Source organism: Saccoglossus kowalevskii, chromosome 10 (assembly GCF_978046115.1).
Source record: "Saccoglossus kowalevskii chromosome 10, keSacKowa6.1, whole genome shotgun sequence".
Lineage (NCBI taxonomy): Eukaryota > Metazoa > Hemichordata > Enteropneusta > Harrimaniidae > Saccoglossus > Saccoglossus kowalevskii.
Window position 1 is genome coordinate 4,812,292 of NC_140650.1, and position 26,435 is coordinate 4,838,726.

At 34.6% G+C, this 26,435-nt stretch overlaps 1 protein-coding gene across 1 annotated transcript in view; it reads right to left on the bottom strand.

The window, feature by feature from the left end:
* The window catches only part of LOC102807713 (peroxisomal acyl-coenzyme A oxidase 1-like), a 184,118-nt gene that overhangs the window by 102,222 nt on the left and 55,461 nt on the right, over positions 1–26,435 (bottom strand). Inside the window, exons 4-5 of the mRNA XM_085504700.1 lie at positions 3,781–3,941; positions 365–472 (exon numbers count right to left, since the gene is read on the bottom strand). Of these exons, the coding sequence (XP_085360826.1) occupies positions 365–472; positions 3,781–3,941 (269 nt within the window). The remainder of the gene's footprint in view (positions 1–364; positions 473–3,780; positions 3,942–26,435) is intronic.

Consider the following 26,435-nt stretch of genomic DNA (forward strand, 5'->3'; position numbering starts at 1 on the left):
ACAATATGTGAGTACATGTGAGTGGTAGTTTCCAGGCCACCATTTTACTGTACAGTGTGTGAGTACATGTGTTTCGTAGTCTCCGGGCCACCATTCTACTGTACAGTGTGTGTTAGTTTCCAGGACACCATTTTACTGTACACTGTGTGGTAGTTTCCAGGCCACCATTCTACTGTACAGTGTGTGGTAGTTTCCAGGCCACCATTCTACTGTACAGTGTGTGGGTACATGTGTGTGGTAGTTTCAAGACCACCATTCTACTGTACAGTGTGTGGGTACTTGTGTGTGGTAGTTTCTAGGCCACCATTCTACTGTACATTGTGTGAGTATAATTGTGTGGACATTTTATATGAAGCATACTTACAGTTTCCAGGCCACCATTTCAATGCTGATAATGTAGGAGTATGGAGAACAAATTCCTCGGTTGTAGGATCGTAAGTTGCAGTTGTTTCCAAACCTCGAATGAAAGTACCTTAATTAAAAGTAATGAACATCATTAGAATAACTGAGAACGAATAATTGACTGATACAATGTATTGTAATTTACACGTGTAGCAACTAAGGATGTGAGTAGACAGATGTTTGAATCTAGCATAGATGTTGTACCAGATTCACGCCAGTCAACACACATACAAATATTTGTCTAGAAAGACGAGATCCGGTGCAACGCATTTTATCGTTGTTGTACGGGAGGAGCAGCACATCCATATTCAGTTTTTCAACTCGAAAATGTATATTACAGTATTTACACCATTATGTTACAATGCGAACACATGGTATGTTAACAGATCCCTACGCTGTATGATGTGGGTTACTGCGGGCGCAAGATATTTACATACTCCTGCACCTGGTAGATAATTACCGAGGGACTTTGCAGCATTCATAGACACTTTTCTAGACCACCCAGTGACCGTTGTCATACCGCCTATGTGTCAGTTAATCAAAACATTTGCCCAGGGTTTCAAATGGGTTCAACTATTACAACTTGTACGCGTTCTGTCATACAATGTTTTATTAATTGTTATTATTGGACATTCTATGCATACATATGTTCTTTCATACAATTATTTATACAATTATTTAAAAAAAAAACACCCATAACATAATATGGAATTATCTAAATTACCTTCATGAGAACAGCTTAGATTTGAAGGCAATTTCTGATTTTGAACTTATCGTTGGCTATACAATTATTGCTATTATCTCAAAGCTGTAAACGAAGACATTCGGAAGGAGATTATTCGCCACTTCTTAGTGGAAATAGTTTGCGAACAATCTCCAAGGAAGTTGGACTAGCGAGTGCAACGATTCACTGGATTGTGCGGCATTTCTGGCGCACCGGTTACCGACAGAAGTAGCGTCCTTCGACTGAAGCCTGCACACAAAATCGTTGAGTATATCGAATTTCGTTTCAGATTTCATCGAATTTCGTTTCAGATCTGAAGGATATTTGAAACTGGTATACAGTGACGGTATAGAGTTGAAACTAAAAGTAGAAGATTCCAGAGATTGACTGGGCGATGGGTGTTCTGACAAACTGACAATGGTAGATTCTATTATTATTATTATTATTATTATTATTATTATTATTATTATTATTATTATTATTATTATTATTATTATTATTATTATTATATTATTATTATTATTATTATTATTATTATTATTATTATTATTATATTTCGAAAACCAGATAAAAACACATCTTTGTACTGATGTACTATTGTAGGCTATAGTGGGTTCAATTAACCTTATACTGGACGAAGAAGAAGATTGTCTAACTGGAACTGGAATAGTAATGAGGTCGGATAGATAAGATGGCACTTCATGTGTACAATCTTATATACAAACATTAAAACCATAAAAATAATATGCTGTATGGGAAACAGGTAACCTGTGAAAATTGTGAAGAACAGGGGTTATGTGCTCATGTTTACGTGAAAGGGTAAATAATCGAGCTGCGGAATTTTGAATACGTTGAAGGCGGGTAATCAGGAAATTAGGAAGATGGTTATATAGAATACGTTGAAGGCGGGTAATCAGGAAATTAGGAAGATGGTTATATAGAATACAATTAAGTCCAATATTACACTAATCCAATCTAGAGGTTACGAAAACATCGAGTTACAAAAATGATCATGCCCATATTTTAGAAACCAAGTCCACTTTTAAGAAACAACACCAACATTTAGTAACTCGAACTTTAATTAACGATTAACCGCCACATAGATTTTTTATTTTGCTTAACGTTTTATGTTGGTCGTAACTCCATTTTCTGTAACTAATGTATGGGCGTGGTCATTTTTATAAATCGATGTTTGCGTAACTCGATGTCCGTAACTTGAACAACTCAGCGTCTCCTGCTAGAATTGTCCTTAAAATATCTTTTGTCTGTGTTTGTGATTTTCAGTGTCTTCACGTATTAATTCTTCTGTGTTTTTTTTTTGCTTGGCTGATTTCGCTCAAACTTAATAGGCAGGTTACACCGTCACTCTAATTGGGTGGTAAAATCTGGAAAAAATTCATGGCCTACCGTAGCTTCGCGCCAAATGTATCTTCTATTATTGTAGGACTAAAACGTCGGGCATAGCTCACACAACTCAGCCTGAGTTTTGGCACAAAGTAACTAATAGTTTTTCTTGATATCTTTCTATATTACCGAGTATTTTGATCTCAAAGTTGGGGTAACTTTTCACCGGAAACTAATTTTTAATATTTCTGTAATTGTTTTACCTTTCACCCTAGATGGGTAGTAAAATCTGATAAAGAAAATTCCGGGTCAGTGTTGCCATTGTTGAATGCAATCACAGACAGTATATACGGTACTTTCTATGGTTCAATCAAAGAATTTAAGAAATACAATCGCAAAACGATCGGAAATAGAAAGTTTGTCATCTTATCGAAATCTAAGTTAAAGGGTCAACTTGCGTATAATAACGATAATAGCAAAAGAGGCTTTGGTAATAAAGTAAAGTGACTTCGGGAGATTGAATGCTCTTTGCGAACTCCGTATATGGAGCGCCGGTTTAAGTTAAAAGTCGACGTTAGCTTCACATTAATGTCCTGCCGTGGCAACAGTCAAAAACATGTTTGTTTTTTGAGCGGGGCATATCGCCAATCAGCCTACCGGCTTGTTTTGTTATCAGTTAATCATATACACAGGAATAATTATGGGATGTTGCCAAGTCTCTCGGCAATAGCCTACCAATCAGAGTAAGGTGTATGTAAATATTTTGCCCCGCAGTAAGTGTTATAAAACACATATTACACATATTTCACCTGTGGACTATAATGTACCGAAAATAGACGTGATGGAATATGTTTGTACTACTAATAATATTATACGTTTTTTTTCATTTAGTAATATTATAGTGTTAATTATATTCATACATTTACTTAAATCCCGGAAGTAAAACAATCTAATATTTCAGATTAATTTGCATAGAATGCAACTGTATATCATTACCATAATTTTTGCTGAAATTAGCGTTTTGTAACACGTTCTTATCAGACACTACAAGTTGAATTGACAACATTAAAACAAGTGACATCATCGAATTATTGTTTATTTCAGCCAGTAAGCTGCCATGCATAACCGCATCGCTCAATACTCGTTCGCTTTATTCTGGAAACTTAGTCTTTCACTAGAGACTGGTGGTCGTGAAATGAATTAAACGAAACGTGTTGCCATGGTAGATGTCGGTTGTAAAATCACGCGATTTTCATATAATAAATTCACGAGCGTGAGGCAAATATGTACACAAGTCACATATACATTACCGTGTCCTAGTTCTGTCTGTGCATATGTTCCAAGTATTTTCAAATTCTCCGCTAACGGAAGCCAGTATTTTTTCTGTTCCTCGTCACATTGTCCACGTAAAGTTTGATCAAACATTCCGTTATGTAAAAAGAATCCATAGGTATCAAGTGGTGTAGCAGCCCTGTAGTAAATAATGTATATTTGGTTATTTATAAACATGCAATGTATTACACTTGCTTTCTGTGCCAATGCATCAGTCAATCCATAATTGTAACACCCACACATGTACTAGGAAATGTTACGTGAATACATTGCATAACATTAATATTGCACTTGCTTTCTGTACCAATGCATCAGTCAATCCATAACTGTAACACCCACACATGTACTAGGAAATGTTACGTAAATACATTGCATAACCTTGATATTGCACTTGCTTTCTGTACCAATGCATCAGTCAATCCATAATTGTAACACCCACACATGTACTAGGAAATGTTACGTAAATACATTGCATAACATTGATATTGCACTTGTTTTCTCTACCAATGCATCAGTCAATCCATAATTGTAACACCCACACATGTACTAGGAAATGTTACGTAAATACATTGCATAACATTGATATTACACTTGCTTTCTATACCAATGCATCAGTCAATCCATAATTTTAAACCGCACATGTACTAGGAAATGTAACGTAAATACATTGCATAACCTTGATATTGCACTTTCTTTCTGTACCAATGCATCAGTCTATCCATAATTGTAACACCCACACATGTACTAGGAAATGTTACGTTAATACATTTCATAACCTTGATATTGCACTTGCTTTCTGCACCAATGCATCAGTCAATCCATAATTGTAACACCCCACACATGTACTAGGAAATGTTACGTAAATACATTGCATAACATTGATATTACACTTGCTTTCTGTACCAATGCATCAGTCAATCCATAATTGTAACACCCACACATGTACTAGGAAATGATACGTAAATACATTGCATAACACTGATATTACACTTGCTTTCTGTACCAATGCATCAATCAATCCATAATTTTAAACCGCACATGTACTAGGAAATGTAACATTAATATTGCACTTGCTTTCTGTACCAATGCATCAGTCAATCCATAATTGTAACACCCCACACATGTGCTAGGAAATGTTACGTAAATACATTGCATAACATTGATATTGCACTTGCTTTCTGTACCAATGCATCAGTCAATCCATAATTGTAACAGCTCACACATGTACTAGGAAATGTTACGTAAATACATTGCATAACATTGATATTGCACTTGCTTTCTGTACCAATGCATCAGTCAATCCATAATTGTAACACCCCACACATGTACTAGCAAATGTTACGTAAATACATTGCATAACATTGATATTGCACTTGTTTTCTCTACCAATGCATCAGTCAATCCATAATTGTAACACCCACACATGTACTAGGAAATGTTACGTAAATACATTGCATAACATTGATATTACACTTGCTTTCTATACCAATGCATCAGTCAATCCATAATTTTAAACCGCACATGTACTAGGAAATGTAACGTAAATACATTGCATAACCTTGATATTGCACTTTCTTTCTGTACCAATGCATCAGTCTATCCATAATTGTAACATCCACACATGTACTAGGAAATGTTACGTTAATACATTTCATAACCTTGATATTGCACTTGCTTTCTGCACCAATGCATCAGTCAATCCATAATTGTAACACCCCACACATGTACTAGGAAATGTTACGTAAATACATTGCATAACATTGATATTACACTTGCATTCTGTACCAATGCATCAGTCAATCCATAATTGTAACACCCACACATGTACTAGGAAATGATACGTAAATACATTGCATAACACTGATATTACACTTGCTTTCTGTACCAATGCATCAATCAATCCATAATTTTAAACCGCACATGTACTAGGAAATGTAACATTAATATTGCACTTGCTTTCTGTACCAATGCATCAGTCAATCCATAATTGTAACACCCCACACATGTGCTAGGAAATGTTACGTAAATACATTGCATAACATTGATATTGCACTTGCTTTCTGTACCAATGCATCAGTTAATCCATAATTGTAACACCCCACACATGTACTAGCAAATGTTACGTAAATACATTGCATAACATTGATATTGCACTTGTTTTCTCTACCAATGCATCAGTCAATCCATAATTGTAACACCCACACATATACTAGGAAATGTTACGTAAATACATTGCATAACATTGATATTACACTTGCTTTCTATTAATGCGTCAGTCAATCCATAATTTTAAACCGCAAATGTACTAGGAAATGTAACGTAAATACATTGCATAACCTTGATATTGCACTTGCTTTCCTTTCTGTACCAATGCAATCCATAAAGTCAATCCATAATTGTAACACCCACACATGTACTAGAAAATGTTACGTTAATACATTTCATAACCTTGATATTGCACTTGCTTTCTGCACCAATGCATCAGTCAATCCATAATTGTAACACCCACACATGTACTAGGAAATGTTACGTAAATACATTGCATAACAAGATATTACACTTGCTTTCTGTACCAATGCATCAGTCAATCCATAATTGTAACACCCACGCATGTACTAGGAAATGATACGTAAATACATTGCATAACACTGATATTACACTTGCTTTCTGTACCAATGCATCAATCAATCCATAATTTTAAACCGCACATGTACTAGGAAATGTAACGTAAATACATTGCATAACATTGATATTGCACTTGCTTTCTGTACCAATGCATCAGTCAATCCATAATTGTAACACCCCACACATGTACTAGCAAATGTTACGTAAATACATTTCATAACCTTGATATTGCACTTGCTTTCTGTACCAATTCATCAGTCAATCCATAATTGTAACACCCACACATGTACTAGGAAATGTTACGTAAATACATTGCATAACATTGATATTACACTTGTTTTCTCTACCAATGCATCAGTCAATCCATAATTGTAACACCCACACATGTACTAGGAAATGTTACGTAAATACATTGCATAACATTGATATTACACTTGCTTTCTATTAATGCGTCAGTCAATCCATAATTTTAAACCGCAAATGTACTAGGAAATGTAACGTAAATACATTGCATAACCTTGATATTGCACTTGCTTTCCTTTCTGTACCAATGCAATCCATAAAGTCAATCCATAATTGTAACACCCACACATGTACTAGGAAATGTTACGTTAATACATTTCATAACCTTGATATTGCACTTGCTTTCTGCACCAATGCATCAGTCAATCCATAATTGTAACACCCACACATGTACTAGGAAATGTTACGTAAATACATTGCATAACATTGATATTACACTTGCTTTCTGTACCAATGCATCAGTCAATCCATAATTGTAACACCCACGCATGTACTAGGAAATGATACGTAAATACATTGCATAACACTGATATTACACTTGCTTTCTGTACCAATGCATCAATCAATCCATAATTTTAAACCGCACATGTACTAGGAAATGTAACGTAAATACATTGCATAACCTTGATATTGCACTTGCTTTCTGTACCAATGCATCAGTCAATCCATAATTGTAACACCCACACATGTACTAGGAAATGTTACGTAAGTACATTGCATAACATTAATATTGCACTTGCTTTCTGTACCAATGCATCAGTCAATCCATAATTGTAACACCCCACACATGTACTAGGAAATGTTACGTAAATACATTTCATAACCCTAATATTGCACTTGCTTTCTGTACCAATGCATCAGTCAATCCATAATTGTAACACCCATACATGTACTAGGAAAGGTTACATAAATACATTGCATAACACTGATATTACACTTGCTTTCTGTACCAATGCATCGGTCAATCCATAATTGTAACACCCCACACATGTACTAAGAAATGTTACATAAATACATTGCATAACATTAATATTACACTTGCTTTCTGTACCAATCCATCAGTCAATCCATAACTGTAACACCCATACATGTACTAGGAAATGATACGTAAATACATTGCATAACATTAATATTGCACTTGCTGTCTGTACCAATGCATCAGTCAATCCATAATTGTAACACCCCACACATGTACTAGGAAATGATAAGTAGATACATTGCATAACATTGATATTACACTTGCTTTCTGTAAAAATGCATCGGTCAATCCATAATTGTAACACCCCACACATGTACTAAGAAATGTTACGTAAATACATTGCATAACATTAATATTACACTTGCTTTCTGTACCAATCCATCAGTCAATCCATAACTGTAACACCCATACATGTACTAGGAAATGATACGTAAATACATTGCATAACATTAATATTGTACTTGCTTTCTGTACCAATGCATCAGTCAATCCATAATTTTAAACCGCACATGTATTAGGAAATGTTACGTAAATACATTGCATAACATTGATATTACATTTGCTTTCTGTACCAATGTATCAGTCAATCCATAATTGTAACACCCCACACATGTACTAGCAAATGTTACGTAAATACATTGCATACCATTAATATTGCACTTGCTGTCTGTACCAATGCATCAGTCAATCCATAATTGTAACACCCCACACATGTACTAGGGAATGCTACGTAAATACATTGCATAACATTAATATTGCACTTGCTGTCTGTACCAATGCATCAGTCAATCCATAATTGTAACACCCACACATGTACTAGGACATGTTACGTAAATACATTGCATAACCTTGATATTGCACTTGCTTTCTGTACCAATGCATCAGTCAATCCATAATTGTAACACCCACACATGTACTAGGAAATGTTACGTAAATACATTGCATAACCTTGATATTACACTTGCTTTCTGTACCAATGCATCAGTCAATCCATAATTGTAACACGCCACACATGTACTAGGAAATGTTACGTAAATACATTGCATAACATTAATATTACACTTGCTTTCAGTACCAATGCATCAGCCAATCCATAATTGTAACACCCACACATGTACTAGGAAATGTTACGTAAATACATTGCATAACATTAATATTACACTTGCTTTCTGTACCAATGCATCAGTCAATCCATAATTGTAACACCCTACACATGTACTAGGAAATGTTACGTAAATACATTGCATAACATTAATATTACACTTGCTTTCAGTACCAATGCATCAGCCAATCCATAATTGTAACACCCACACATGTACTAGGAAATGTTACGTAAATACATTGCATAACATTAATATTACACTTGCTTTCTGTACCAATGCATCAGTCAATCCATAATTGTAACACCCCACACATGTACTAGGAAATGTTACGTAAATACATTGCATAACATTAATATTACACTTGCTTTCAGTACCAATGCATCAGCCAATCCATAATTGTAACACCCACACATGTACTAGCAAATGTTACGTAAATACATTGCATAACATTAATATTGTACTTGCTTTCTGTACCAATGCATCAGTCAATCCATAATTGTAACACCCATATATGTACTAGGACATGATACTTAAATACATTGCATAACAATGATATTACACTTGCTTTCTGTACCAATGCATCAGTCAATCCATAATTTTAAACCGCACATGTATTAGGAAATGTTACGTAAATACATTGCATAACATTGATATTACATTTGCTTTCTGTAACAATGCATCAGTCAATCCATAATTGTAACACCCCACACATGTACTAGGAAATGTTACGTAAATACATTGCATAACCTAGATATTGCACTTGCTTTCTGTACCAATGCATCAGTCAATCCATAATTGTAACACCCCACACATGTACTAGGACATGTTACGTAAATGCATTGCATAAAATTAATATTACACTTGCTTTCAGTACCAATGCATCAGCCAATCCATAATTGTAACACCCACACATGTACTAGCAAATTTTACGTAAATACATTGCATAACATTAATATTACACTTGTTTTCTGTACCAGTGCATCAGTCAATCCATAATTGTAACACCCACACATGTACTAGGAAATGTTACGTCAATACATTGCATAACCTTGATACCTTGCACTTGCTTTCTGTACCAATGAATCGGTCAATCCATAATTGTAACACCCCACACATGTACTAGGAAATGTTACGTAAATACATTGCATAACATTAATATTACACTTGCTTTCTATACCAATGCATCAGTCAATCCATAATTGTAACACACCACACATGTACTAGGAAATGTTACGTAAATACATTGCATAACATTAATATTACACTTGCTTTCAGTACCAATGCATCAGCCAATCCATAATTGTAACACCCACACATGTACTAGCAAATGTTACGTAAATACATTGCATAACATTAATATTGTACTTGCTTTCTGTACCAATGCATCAGTCAATCCATAATTTTAAACCGCACATGTACTAGGAAATGTTACGTAAATACATTGCATAACCTTGATATTACACTTGCTTTCTGTACCAATGCATCAGTCAATCCATAATTGTAACACGCCACACATGTACTAGGAAATGTTACGTAAATACATTGCATAACATTAATATTACACTTGCTTTCAGTACCAATGCATCATCCAATCCATAATTGTAACACCCACACATGTACTAGGAAATGTTACGTAAATACATTGCATAACATTAATATTACACTTGCTTTCTGTACCAATGCATCAGTCAATCCATAATTGTAACACCCTACACATGTACTAGGAAATGTTACGTAAATACATTGCATAACATTAATATTACACTTGCTTTCAGTACCAATGCATCAGCCAATCCATAATTGTAACACCCACACATGTACTAGGAAATGTTACGTAAATACATTGCATAACATTAATATTACACTTGCTTTCTGTACCAATGCATCAGTCAATCCATAATTGTAACACCCCACACATGTACTAGGAAATGTTACGTAAATACATTGCATAACATTAATATTACACTTGCTTTCAGTACCAATGCATCAGCCAATCCATAATTGTAACACCCACACATGTACTAGCAAATGTTACGTAAATACATTGCATAACATTAATATTGTACTTGCTTTCTGTACCAATGCATCAGTCAATCCATAATTGTAACACCCATATATGTACTAGGACATGATACTTAAATACATTGCATAACAATGATATTACACTTGCTTTCTGTACCAATGCATCAGTCAATCCATAATTTTAAACCGCACATGTATTAGGAAATGTTACGTAAATACATTGCATAACATTGATATTACATTTGCTTTCTGTAACAATGCATCAGTCAATCCATAATTGTAACACCCCACACATGTACTAGGAAATGTTACGTAAATACATTGCATAACCTAGATATTGCACTTGCTTTCTGTACCAATGCATCAGTCAATCCATAATTGTAACACCCCACACATGTACTAGGACATGTTACGTAAATGCATTGCATAAAATTAATATTACACTTGCTTTCAGTACCAATGCATCAGCCAATCCATAATTGTAACACCCACACATGTACTAGCAAATTTTACGTAAATACATTGCATAACATTAATATTACACTTGTTTTCTGTACCAGTGCATCAGTCAATCCATAATTGTAACACCCACACATGTACTAGGAAATGTTACGTCAATACATTGCATAACCTTGATACCTTGCACTTGCTTTCTGTACCAATGAATCGGTCAATCCATAATTGTAACACCCCACACATGTACTAGGAAATGTTACGTAAATACATTGCATAACATTAATATTACACTTGCTTTCTGTACCAATGCATCAGTCAATCCATAATTGTAACACACCACACATGTACTAGGAAATGTTACGTAAATACATTGCATAACATTAATATTACACTTGCTTTCAGTACCAATGCATCAGCCAATCCATAATTGTAACACCCACACATGTACTAGCAAATGTTACGTAAATACATTGCATAACATTAATATTGTACTTGCTTTCTGTACCAATGCATCAGTCAATCCATAATTTTAAACCGCACATGTATTAGGAAATGTTACGTAAATACATTGCATAACATTGATATTACATTTGCTTTCTGTACCAATGCATCAGTCAATCCATAATTGTAACACCCCACACATGTACTAGCAAATGTTACGTAAATACATTGCATAACATTGATATTGCACTTGTTTTCTGTACCAATGCATCAGTCAATCCATAATTGTAACACCCCACACATGTACTAGGAAATGTTACGTAAATACATTGCATAACATTTATATTACACTTGCTTTCTGTACCAATGCATCAGCCAATCCATAATTGTAACACCGCACACATGTACTAGGAGATGTTACGTAAATACAATGCATAACATTGATATTACATTTGCTTTCTGTACCAATGCATCAGTCAATCCATAATTTTAACACCCACACATGTACTAGGAAATGTCACGTGAATACATTGCATAACAGTGATATTGCACTTGCTGTCTGTACCAATGCATCAGTTAATCCATAATTGTAACACCCATACATGTACTAGGAAATGATACGTAAATACATTGCATAACACTGATATTACACTTGCTTTCTGTACCAATGCATCAGTCAATCCATAATTGTAACACCCATACATGTACTAGGAAACGATACGTAAATACATTGCATAACATTAATATTGCACTTGCTGTCTGTACCTATGCATCAGTCAATCCATAATTGTAACACCCCACACATGTACTAGGAAATGATACGTAAATACATTGCATAACACTGATATTACATTTGCTTTCTCTACCAATGCATCAGTCAATCCATAATTTTAACACCCATACATGTACTAGGAAATGATACGTAAATACATTGCATAACATTAATATTGCACTTGCTGTCTGTACCAATGCATCAGCCAATCTATAATTGTAACACCCCACACATGTACTAGGGAATGCTACGTAAATACATTGCATAACATTGATATTACACTTGCTTTCTGTACCAATGCATCAGTCAATCTATAATTGTAACACCCATCCATGTACTAGGAAATGATACGTAAATACATTGCATAACATTAATATTGCACTTGCTGTCTGTACCAATGCATCAGTCAATCTATAATTGTAACACCCCACACATGTACTAGGAAATGTCACGAAAATACATTGCATAACATTAATATTGCACTTGCTGTCTGTACCAATGCATCAGTAGATCCATAATTGTAACACCGCACACATGTACTAGAAAATGTTACGTAAATACATTGCATGACAGTGATATTGCACTTGCTTTCTGTACCAATGCATCAGTCAATCCATAATTGTAACACCCACACATGTACTAGGAAATGTTACGTAAATACATTGCATAACCTTGATATTGCACTTACTTTCTGTACCAATGCATCAGTCAATCCATAATTGTAACACCCCACACATGTACTAGGAAATGTTACGTAAATACATTGCATGACATTAATATTACACTTGCTTTCAGTACCAATGCATCAGCCAATCCATAATTGTAACACCCACACATGTACTAGCAAATGTTACGTAAATACATTTCATAACATTAATATTACACATGCTTTCTATACCAATGCATCAGCCAATCCATAATTGTAACACCTTACACATGTACTTGGAAATGTTACGTAAATACATTGTATAACATTGATATTACACTTGCTTTCTGTACCAATGCATCAGTCAATCCATAATTGTAACACCCACACATGTACTAGGAAATGTTACGTAAATACATTGCATAACCTTGATAATACACTTGCTTTCTGTACCAATGCATCAGTCAATCCATAATTGTAACACCCACACATGTACTAGGAAATGTCACGTAAATACATTGCATGACCTTGATATTGCACTTGCTTTCTGTACCAATGCATCAGACAATCCATAACTGTAACACCCCACACATGTACTAGGAAATGTTACGTAAATACATTGCATAACATTAATACTACACTTGCTTTCTGTACCAATGCATCAGTCAATCCATAATTGTAACACCGCACACATGTACTAGGAAATGTCACGTAAAAACATTGCATAACATTGATATTACACTTGCTTTCTGTACCAATGCATTCGTCAATCCATAATTGTAACACCCAACACATGTACTAGCAAATGTTACGTAAATACATTGCATAACATTAATATTACACTTGCTTTCTGTACCAATGCATCAGTCAATCCATAATTGTAACACCCACACATGTACTAGGAAATGTTACGTAAATACATTGCATAACCTTGATATTGCACTTGCTTTCTGTACCAATGGATCGGTCAATCCATTATTGTAACACCCCACACATGTACTAGGAAATGTTACGTAAATACATTGCATAACATTGATATTACACTTGCTTTCTGTACCAATGCATCAGTCAATCCATAATTGTAACACCCACACATGTACTAGGAAATGTTACGTAAATACATTGCATAACCTTGATAATATACTTGCTTTCTGTACCAATGCATCAGTCAATCCATAATTGTAACACCCACACATGTACTAGCAAACGTTACGTAAATACATTGCATAACATTAATATTGCACTTGCTGTCTGTACCAATGCATCAGTCAATCCATAATTGTAACACCCCACACATGTACTAGGGAATGCTACGTAAATACATTGCATAACATTAATATTGCACTTGCTGTCTGTACAAATGCATCAGTAAATCCATAATTGTAACACCGCACACATGTACTAGAAAATGTTACGTAAATACATTGCATAACAGTGATATTGCACTTGCTTTCTGTACCAATGCATCAGTCAATCCATAATTGTAACACCCACACATGTACTAGGAAATGTTACGTAAATACATTGCATAACCTTTATATTGCACTGGCTTTCTGTACCATTGCATCAGTCAATCCATAATTGTAACACCCCACACATGTACTAGCAAATTTTACGTAAATACATTGCATAACATTAATATTACACTTGTTTTCTGTACCAGTGCATCAGTCAATCCATAATTGTAACACCCACACATGTACTAGGAAATGTTACGTCAATACATTGCATAACCTTGATACCTTGCACTTGCTTTCTGTACCAATGGATCGGTCAATCCATAATTGTAACACCCCACACATGTACTAGGAAATGTTACGTAAATACATTGCATAACATTAATATTACACTTGCTTTCTGTACCAATGCATCAGTCAATCCATAATTGTAACACACCACACATGTACTAGGAAATGTTACGTAAATACATTGCATAACATTAATATTACACTTGCTTTCAGTACCAATGCATCAGCCAATCCATAATTGTAACACCCACACATGTACTAGCAAATGTTACGTAAATACATTGCATAACATTAATATTGTACTTGCTTTCTGTACCAATGCATCAGTCAATCCATAATTTTAAACCGCACATGTATTAGGAAATGTTACGTAAATACATTGCATAACATTGATATTACATTTGCTTTCTGTACCAATGCATCAGTCAATCCATAATTGTAACACCCCACACATGTACTAGGAAATGTTACGTAAATACATTGCATAACATTGATATTGCACTTGTTTTCTGTACCAATGCATCAGTCAATCCATAATTGTAACACCCCACACATGTACTAGGAAATGTTACGTAAATACATTGCATAACATTTATATTACACTTGCTTTCTGTACCAATGCATCAGCCAATCCATAATTGTAACACCGCACACATGTACTAGGAGATGTTACGTAAATACAATGCATAACATTGATATTACATTTGCTTTCTGTACCAATGCATCAGTCAATCCATAATTTTAACACCCACACATGTACTAGGAAATGTCACGTGAATACATTGCATAACAGTGATATTGCACTTGCTGTCTGTACCAATGCATCAGTTAATCCATAATTGTAACACCCATACATGTACTAGGAAATGATACGTAAATACATTGCATAACACTGATATTACACTTGCTTTCTGTACCAATGCATCAGTCAATCCATAATTGTAACACCCATACATGTACTAGGAAACGATACGTAAATACATTGCATAACATTAATATTGCACTTGCTGTCTGTACCAATGCATCAGTCAATCCATAATTGTAACACCCCACACATGTACTAGGAAATGATACGTAAATACATTGCATAACACTGATATTACATTTGCTTTCTGTACCAATGCATCAGTCAATCCATAATTTTAACACCCATACATGTACTAGGAAATGATACGTAAATACATTGCATAACATTAATATTGCACTTGCTGTCTGTACCAATGCATCAGCCAATCTATAATTGTAACACCCCACACATGTACTAGGGAATGCTACGTAAATACATTGCATAACATTGATATTACACTTGCTTTCTGTACCAATGCATCAGTCAATCTATAATTGTAACACCCATCCATGTACTAGGAAATGATACGTAAATACATTGCATAACATTAATATTGCACTTGCTGTCTGTACCAATGCATCAGTCAATCTATAATTGTAACACCCCACACATGTACTAGGAAATGTCACGTAAATACATTGCATAACATTAATATTGCACTTGCTGTCTGTACCAATGCATCAGTAAATCCATAATTGTAACACCGCACACATGTACTAGAAAATGTTACGTAAATACATTGCATGACAGTGATATTGCACTTGCTTTCTGTACCAATGCATCAGTCAATCCATAATTGTAACACCCACACATGTACTAGGAAATGTTACGTAAATACATTGCATAACCTTGATATTGCACTTACTTTCTGTACCAATGCATCAGTCAATCCATAATTGTAACACCCCACACATGTACTAGGAATGTTACGTAAATACATTGCATGACATTAATATTACACTTGCTTTCAGTACCAATGCATCAGCCAATCCATAATTGTAACACCCACACATGTACTAGCAAATGTTACGTAAATACATTTCATAACATTAATATTACACATGCTTTCTGTACCAATGCATCAGCCAATCCATAATTGTAACACCTTACACATGTACTTGGAAATGTTACGTAAATACATTGCATAACCTTGATAATACACTTGCTTTCTGTACCAATGCATCAGTCAATCCATAATTGTAACACCCACACATGTACTAGGAAATGTCACGTAAATACATTGCATGACCTTGATATTGCACTTGCTTTCTGTACCAATGCATCAGACAATCCATAACTGTAACACCCCACACATGTACTAGGAAATGTTACGTAAATACATTGCATAACATTGATATTACACTTGCTTTCTGTACCAATGGATCGGTCAATCCATTATTGTAACACCCCACACATGTACTAGGAAATGTTACGTAAATACATTGCATAACATTGATATTACACTTGCTTTCTGTACCAATGCATCAGTCAATCCATAATTGTAACACCCACACATGTACTAGGAAATGTCACGTAAATACATTGCATGACCTTGATATTGCACTTGCTTTCTGTACCAATGCATCAGACAATCCATAACTGTAACACCCCACACATGTACTAGGAAATGTTACGTAAATACATTGCATAACATTAATACTACACTTGCTTTCTGTACCAATGCATCAGTCAATCCATAATTGTAACACCGCACACATGTACTAGGAAATGTCACGTAAAAACATTGCATAACATTGATATTACACTTGCTTTCTGTACCAATGGATCGGTCAATCCATTATTGTAACACCCCACACATGTACTAGGAAATGTTACGTAAATACATTGCATAACATTGATATTACACTTGCTTTCTGTACCAATGCATCAGTCAATCCATAATTGTAACACCCACACATGTACTAGGAAATGTTACGTAAATACATTACATAACCTTGATATTGCACTTGCTTTCTGTACCAATGGATCGGTCAATCCATTATTGTAACACCCCACACATGTACTAGGAAATGTTACGTAAATACATTGCATAACATTGATATTACACTTGCTTTCTGTACCAATGCATCAGTCAATCCATAATTGTAACACCCACACATGTACTAGGAAATGTTACGTAAATACATTGCATAACCTTGATAATACACTTGCTTTCTGTACCAATGCATCAGTCAATCCATAATTGTAACACCCACACATGTACTAGCAAACGTTACGTAAATACATTGCATAACATTAATATTGCACTTGCTGTCTGTACCAATGCATCAGTCAATCCATAATTGTAACACCCCACACATGTACTAGGGAATGCTACGTAAATACATTGCATAACATTAATATTGCACTTGCTGTCTGTACCAATGCATCAGTAAATCCATAATTGTAACACCGCACACATGTACTAGAAAATGTTACGTAAATACATTGCATAACAGTGATATTGCACTTGCTTTCTGTACCAATGCATCAGTCAATCCATAATTGTAACACCCACACATGTACTAGGAAATGTTACGTAAATACATTGCATAACTTTTATATTGCACTGGCTTTCTGTACCATTGCATCAGTCAATCCATAATTGTAACACCCCACACATGTACTAGGAAATGTTACGTAAATACATTGCATAACATTGATATTACACTTGCTTCCTGTACCAATGCATCAGTCAATCCATAATTGTAACACCCACACATGTACTAGGAAATGTTACGTAAATACATTGCATAACCTTGATAATACACTTGCTTTCTGTACCAATGCATCAGTCAATCCATAATTGTAACACCCACACATGTACTAGGAAATGTTACGTAAATACATTACATAACATTAATATTACGCTTGCTTTCTGTACCAATGCATCAGTCAATCCATAATTGTAACACCCACACATGTACTAGGAAATGTTACGTAAATACATTGCATAACATTAATATTGCAATTGCTTTCTGTACCAATGCATCAGCCAATCCATAATTGTAACACCCACACATGTACTAGGAAATGTTACGTAAATACATTGCATAACATTAATATTACACTTGCTTTCTGTACCAATGCATCAGTCAATCCATAATTGTAACACCCACACATGTACTAGGAAATGTTACGTAAATACATTGCATAACATTAATATTACGCTTGCTTTCTGTACCAATGTATCAGACAGTCCATAACTGTAACACCCCACACATGTATTAGGAATTGTTACGTAAATACATTGCATAACATTAATATTACACTTGCTTTCAGTACCAATGCATCAGCCAATCGATAATTGTAACACCCATACATGTACTAGGAAATGTTACGTAAATACATTGCATATCATTAATATTACACTTGCTTTCTGTACCAATGCATCAGTCAATCCATAATTGTAACACCCCACACATGTACTAGGAAATGTTACGTAAATACATTGCATAACATTAATATTACACTTGCTTTCAGTACCAATGCATCAGCCAATCCATAATTGTAACACCCACACATGTACTAGCAAATGTTACGTAAATACATTGCATAACATTAATATTGTACTTGCTTTCTGTACCAATGCATCAGTAAATCCATAATTGTAACACCGCACACATGTACTAGAAAATGTTACGTAAATACATTGCATAACAGTGATATTGCACTTGCTTTCTGTACCAATGCATCAGTCAATCCATAATTGTAACACCCACACATGTACTAGGAAATGTTACGTAAATACATTGCATAACCTTTATATTGCACTGGCTTTCTGTACCATTGCATCAGTCAATCCATAATTGTAACACCACACACATGTACTAGGAAATGTTACGTAAATACATTGCATAACATTAATATTACACTTGCTTTCAGTACCAATGCATCAGCCAATCCATAATTGTAACACCCACACATGTACTAGCAAATGTTACGTAAATACATTGCATAACATTAATATTACACTTGCTTTCTGTACCAATGCATCAGCCAATCCAAAAATTGTAACACCTAACACATGTACTTGGAAATGTTACGTAAATACATTGTATAACATTGATATTACACTTGCTTCCTGTACCAATGCATCAGTCAATCCATAATTGTAACACCCACACATGTACTAGGAAATGTTACGTAAATACATTGCATAACCTTGATAATACACTTGCTTTCTGTACCAATGCATCAGTCAATCCATAATTGTAACACCCACACATGTACTAGGAAATGTTACGTAAATACATTACATAACATTAATATTACGCTTGCTTTCTGTACCAATGCATCAGTCAATCCATAATTGTAACACCCACACATGTACTAGGAAATGTTACGTAAATACATTGCATAACATTAATATTGCAATTGCTTTCTGTACCAATGCATCAGCCAATCCATAATTGTAACACCCACACATGTACTAGGAAATGTTACGTAAATACATTGCATAACATTAATATTACACTTGCTTTCTGTACCAATGCATCAGTCAATCCATAATTGTAACACCCACACATGTACTAGGAAATGTTACGTAAATACATTGCATAACATTAATATTACGCTTGCTTTCTGTACCAATGCATCAGACAGTCCATAACTGTAACACCCCACACATGTATTAGGAATTGTTACGTAAATACATTGCATAACATTAATATTACACTTGCTTTCAGTACCAATGCATCAGCCAATCGATAATTGTAACACCCACACATGTACTAGGAAATGTTACGTAAATACATTGCATAACATTAATATTACACTTGCTTTCTGTACCAATGCATCAGTCAATCCATAATTGTAACACCCCACACATGTACTAGGAAATGTTACGTAAATACATTGCATAACATTAATATTACACTTGCTTTCAGTACCAATGCATCAGCCAATCCATAATTGTAACACCCACACATGTACTAGCAAATGTTACGTAAATACATTGCATAACATTAATATTGTACTTGCTTTCTGTACCAATGCATCAGTAAATCCATAATTTTAAACCGCACATGTATTAGGAAATGTTACGTAAATACATTGCATAACATTGATATTACATTTGCTTTCTGTACCAATGCATCAGTCAATCCATAATTGTAACACCCCACACAGGTACTAGGAAATGTTACGTAAATACATTGCATAACATTGATATTGCACTTGTTTTCTGTACCAATGCATCAGTCAATCCATAATTGTAACACCCCACACATGTACTAGGAAATGTTACGTAAATACATTGCATAACATTTATATTACACTTGCTTTCTGTACCAATGCATCAGTCAATCCATAATTGTAACACCGCACACATGTACTAGGAGATGTTACGTAAATACAATGCATAACATTGATATTACATTTGCTTTCTGTACCAATGCATCAGTCAATCCATAATTTTAACACCCACACATGTACTAGGAAATGTCACGTGAATACATTGCATAACAGTGATATTGCACTTGCTGTCTGTACCAATGCATCAGTTAATCCATAATTGTAACACCCATACATGTACTAGGAAATGATACGTAAATACATTGCATAACACTGATATTACACTTGCTTTCTGTACCAATGCATCAGTCAATCCATAATTTTAACACCCATACATGTACTAGGAAACGATACGTAAATACATTGCATAACATTAATATTGCACTTGCTGTCTGTACCAATGCATCAGTCAATCCATAATTGTAACACCCCACACATGTACTAGGAAATGATACGTAAATACATTGCATAACACTGATATTACACTTGCTTTCTGTACCAATGCATCAGTCAATCCATAATTTTAACACCCACACATGTACTAGGAAATGTCACGTGAATACATTGCATAACAGTGATATTGCACTTGCTGTCTGTACCAATGCATCAGTTAATCCATAATTGTAACACCCATACATGTACTAGGAAATGATACGTAAATACATTGCATAACACTGATATTACACTTGCTTTCTGTACCAATGCATCAGTCAATCCATAATTTTAACACCCATACATGTACTAGGAAACGATACGTAAATACATTGCATAACATTAATATTGCACTTGCTGTCTGTACCAATGCATCAGTCAATCCATAATTTTAACACCCATACATGTACTAGGAAATGATACGTAAATACATTGCATAACATTAATATTGCACTTGCTGTCTGTACCAATGCATCAGCCAATCTATAATTGTAACACCCCACACATGTACTAGGGAATGCTACGTAAATACATTGCATAACATTGATATTACACTTGCTTTCTGTACCAATGCATCAGTCAATCTATAATTGTAACACCCATCCATGTACTAGGAAATGATACGTAAATACATTGCATAACATTAATATTGCACTTGCTGTCTGTACCAATGCATCAGTCAATCTATAATTGTAACACCCCACACATGTACTAGGAAATGTCACGTAAATACATTGCATAACATTAATATTGCACTTGCTGTCTGTACCAATGCATCAGTAAATCCATAATTGTAACACCGCACACATGTACTAGAAAATGTTACGTAAATACATTGCATGACAGTGATATTGCACTTGCTTTCTGTACCAATGCATCAGTCAATCCATAATTGTAACACCCACACATGTACTAGGAAATGTTACGTAAATACATTGCATAACCTTGATAGTGCACTTGCTTTCTGTACCAATGCATCAGTCAATCTATAATTGTAACACCCCACACATGTACTAGGAAATGTTACGTAAATACATTGCATAACATTAATATTACACTTGCTTTCTGTACCAATGCATCAGTCAATCCATAATTGTAACACCCACACATGTACTAGGAAATGTTACGTAAATACATTGCATAACCTTGATATTGCACTTGCTTTCTGTACCAATGCATCAGTCAATCCATAATTGTAACACCCACACATGTACTAGCAAACGTTACGTAAATACATTGCATAACATTAATATTGCACTTGCTGTCTGTACCAATGCATCAGTCAATCCATAATTGTAACACCCCACACATGTACTAGGGAATGCTACGTAAATACATTGCATAACATTAATATTGCACTTGCTGTCTGTACCAATGCATCAGTAAATCCATAATTGTAACACCGCACACATGTACTAGAAAATGTTACGTAAATACATTGCATAACAGTGATATTGCACTTGCTTTCTGTACCAATGCATCAGTCAATCCATAATTGTAACACCCACACATGTACTAGGAAATGTTACGTAAATACATTGCATAACCTTTATATTGCACTGGCTTTCTGTACCATTGCATCAGTCAATCCATAATTGTAACACCCCACACATGTACTAGGAAATGTTACGTAAATACATTGCATAACATTAATATTACACTTGCTTTCAGTACCAATGCATCAGCCAATCCATAATTGTAACACCCACACATGTACTAGCAAATGTTACGTAAATACATTGCATAACATTAATATTACACTTGCTTTCTGTACCAATGCATCAGCCAATCCATAATTGTAACACCTAACACATGTACTTGGAAATGTTACGTAAATACATTGTATAACATTGATATTACACTTGCTTCCTGTACCAATGCATCAGTCAATCCATAATTGTAACACCCACACATGTACTAGGAAATGTTACGTAAATACATTGCATAACCTTGATAATACACTTGCTTTCTGTACCAATGCATCAGTCAATCCATAATTGTAACACCCACACATGTACTAGGAAATGTTACGTAAATACATTACATAACATTAATATTACGCTTGCTTTCTGTACCAATGCATCAGTCAATCCATAATTGTAACACCCACACATGTACTAGGAAATGTTACGTAAATACATTGCATAACATTAATATTGCAATTGCTTTCTGTACCAATGCATCAGCCAATCCATAATTGTAACACCCACACATGTACTAGGAAATGTTACGTAAATACATTGCATAACATTAATATTACACTTGCTTTCTGTACCAATGCATCAGTCAATCCATAATTGTAACACCCACACATGTACTAGGAAATGTTACGTAAATACATTGCATAACATTAATATTACGCTTGCTTTCTGTACCAATGCATCAGACAGTCCATAACTGTAACACCCCACACATGTATTAGGAATTGTTACGTAAATACATTGCATAACATTAATATTACACTTGCTTTCAGTACCAATGCATCAGCCAATCGATAATTGTAACACCCACACATGTACTAGGAAATGTTACGTAAATACATTGCATATCATTAATATTACACTTGCTTTCTGTACCAATGCATCAGTCAATCCATAATTGTAACACCCCACACATGTACTAGGAAATGTTACGTAAATACATTGCATAACATTAATATTACACTTGCTTTCAGTACCAATGCATCAGCCAATCCATAATTGTAACACCCACACATGTACTAGCAAATGTTACGTAAATACATTGCATAACATTAATATTGTACTTGCTTTCTGTACCAATGCATCAGTAAATCCATAATTGTAACACCGCACACATGTACTAGAAAATGTTACGTAAATACATTGCATAACAGTGATATTGCACTTGCTTTCTGTACCAATGCATCAGTCAATCCTTAATTGTAACACCCACACATGTACTAGGAAATGTTACGTAAATACATTGCATAACCTTTATATTGCACTGGCTTTCTGTACCATTGCATCAGTCAATCCATAATTGTAACACCCCACAGATGTACTAGGAAATGTTACGTAAATACATTGCATAACATTAATATTACACTTGCTTTCAGTACCAATGCATCAGCCAATCCATAATTGTAACACCCACACATGTACTAGCAAATGTTACGTAAATACATTGCATAACATTAATATTACACTTGCTTTCTGTACCAATGCATCAGCCAATCCATAATTGTAACACCTAACACATGTACTTGGAAATGTTACGTAAATACATTGTATAACATTGATATTACACTTGCTTCCTGTACCAATGCATCAGTCAATCCATAATTGTAACACCCACACATGTACTAGGAAATGTTACGTAAATACATTGCATAACCTTGATAATACACTTGCTTTCTGTACCAATGCATCAGTCAATCCATAATTGTAACACCCACACATGTACTAGGAAATGTTACGTAAATACATTACATAACATTAATATTACGCTTGCTTTCTGTACCAATGCATCAGTCAATCCATAATTGTAACACCCACACATGTACTAGGAAATGTTACGTAAATACATTGCATAACATTAATATTGCAATTGCTTTCTGTACCAATGCATCAGCCAATCCATAATTGTAACACCCACACATGTACTAGGAAATGTTACGTAAATACATTGCATAACATTAATATTACACTTGCTTTCTGTACCAATGCATCAGTCAATCCATAATTGTAACACCCACACATGTACTAGGAAATGTTACGTAAATACATTGCATAACATTAATATTACGCTTGCTTTCTGTACCAATGCATCAGACAGTCCATAACTGTAACACCCCACACATGTATTAGGAATTGTTACGTAAATACATTGCATAACATTAATATTACACTTGCTTTCAGTACCAATGCATCAGCCAATCGATAATTGTAACACCCACACATGTACTAGGAAATGTTACGTAAATACATTGCATAACATTAATATTACACTTGCTTTCTGTACCAATGCATCAGTCAATCCATAATTGTAACACCCCACACATGTACTAGGAAATGTTACGTAAATACATTGCATAACATTAATATTACACTTGCTTTCAGTACCAATGCATCAGCCAATCCATAATTGTAACACCCACACATGTACTAGCAAATGTTACGTAAATACATTGCATAACATTAATATTGTACTTGTTTTCTGTACCAATGCATCAGTAAATCCATAATTTTAAACCGCACATGTATTAGGAAATGTTACGTAAATACATTGCATAACATTGATATTACATTTGCTTTCTGTACCAATGCATCAGTCAATCCATAATTGTAACACCCCACACAGGTACTAGGAAATGTTACGTAAATACATTGCATAACATTGATATTGCACTTGTTTTCTGTACCAATGCATCAGTCAATCCATAATTGTAACACCCCACACATGTACTAGGAAATGTTACGTAAGTACATTGCATAACATTTATATTACACTTGCTTTCTGTACCAATGCATCAGTCAATCCATAATTGTAACACCGCACACATGTACTAGGAGATGTTACGTAAATACAATGCATAACATTGATATTACATTTGCTTTCTGTACCAATGCATAAGTCAATCCATAATTTTAACACCCACACATGTACTAGGAAATGTCACGTGAATACATTGCATAACAGTGATATTGCACTTGCTGTCTGTACCAATGCATCAGTTAATCCATAATTGTAACACCCATACATGTACTAGGAAATGATACGTAAATACATTGCATAACACTGATATTACACTTGCTTTCTGTACCAATGCATCAGTCAATCCATAATTTTAACACCCATACATGTACTAGGAAACGATACGTAAATACATTGCATAACATTAATATTGCACTTGCTGTCTGTACCAATGCATCAGTCAATCCATAATTGTAACACCCCACACATGTACTAGGAAATGATACGTAAATACATTGCATAACACTGCT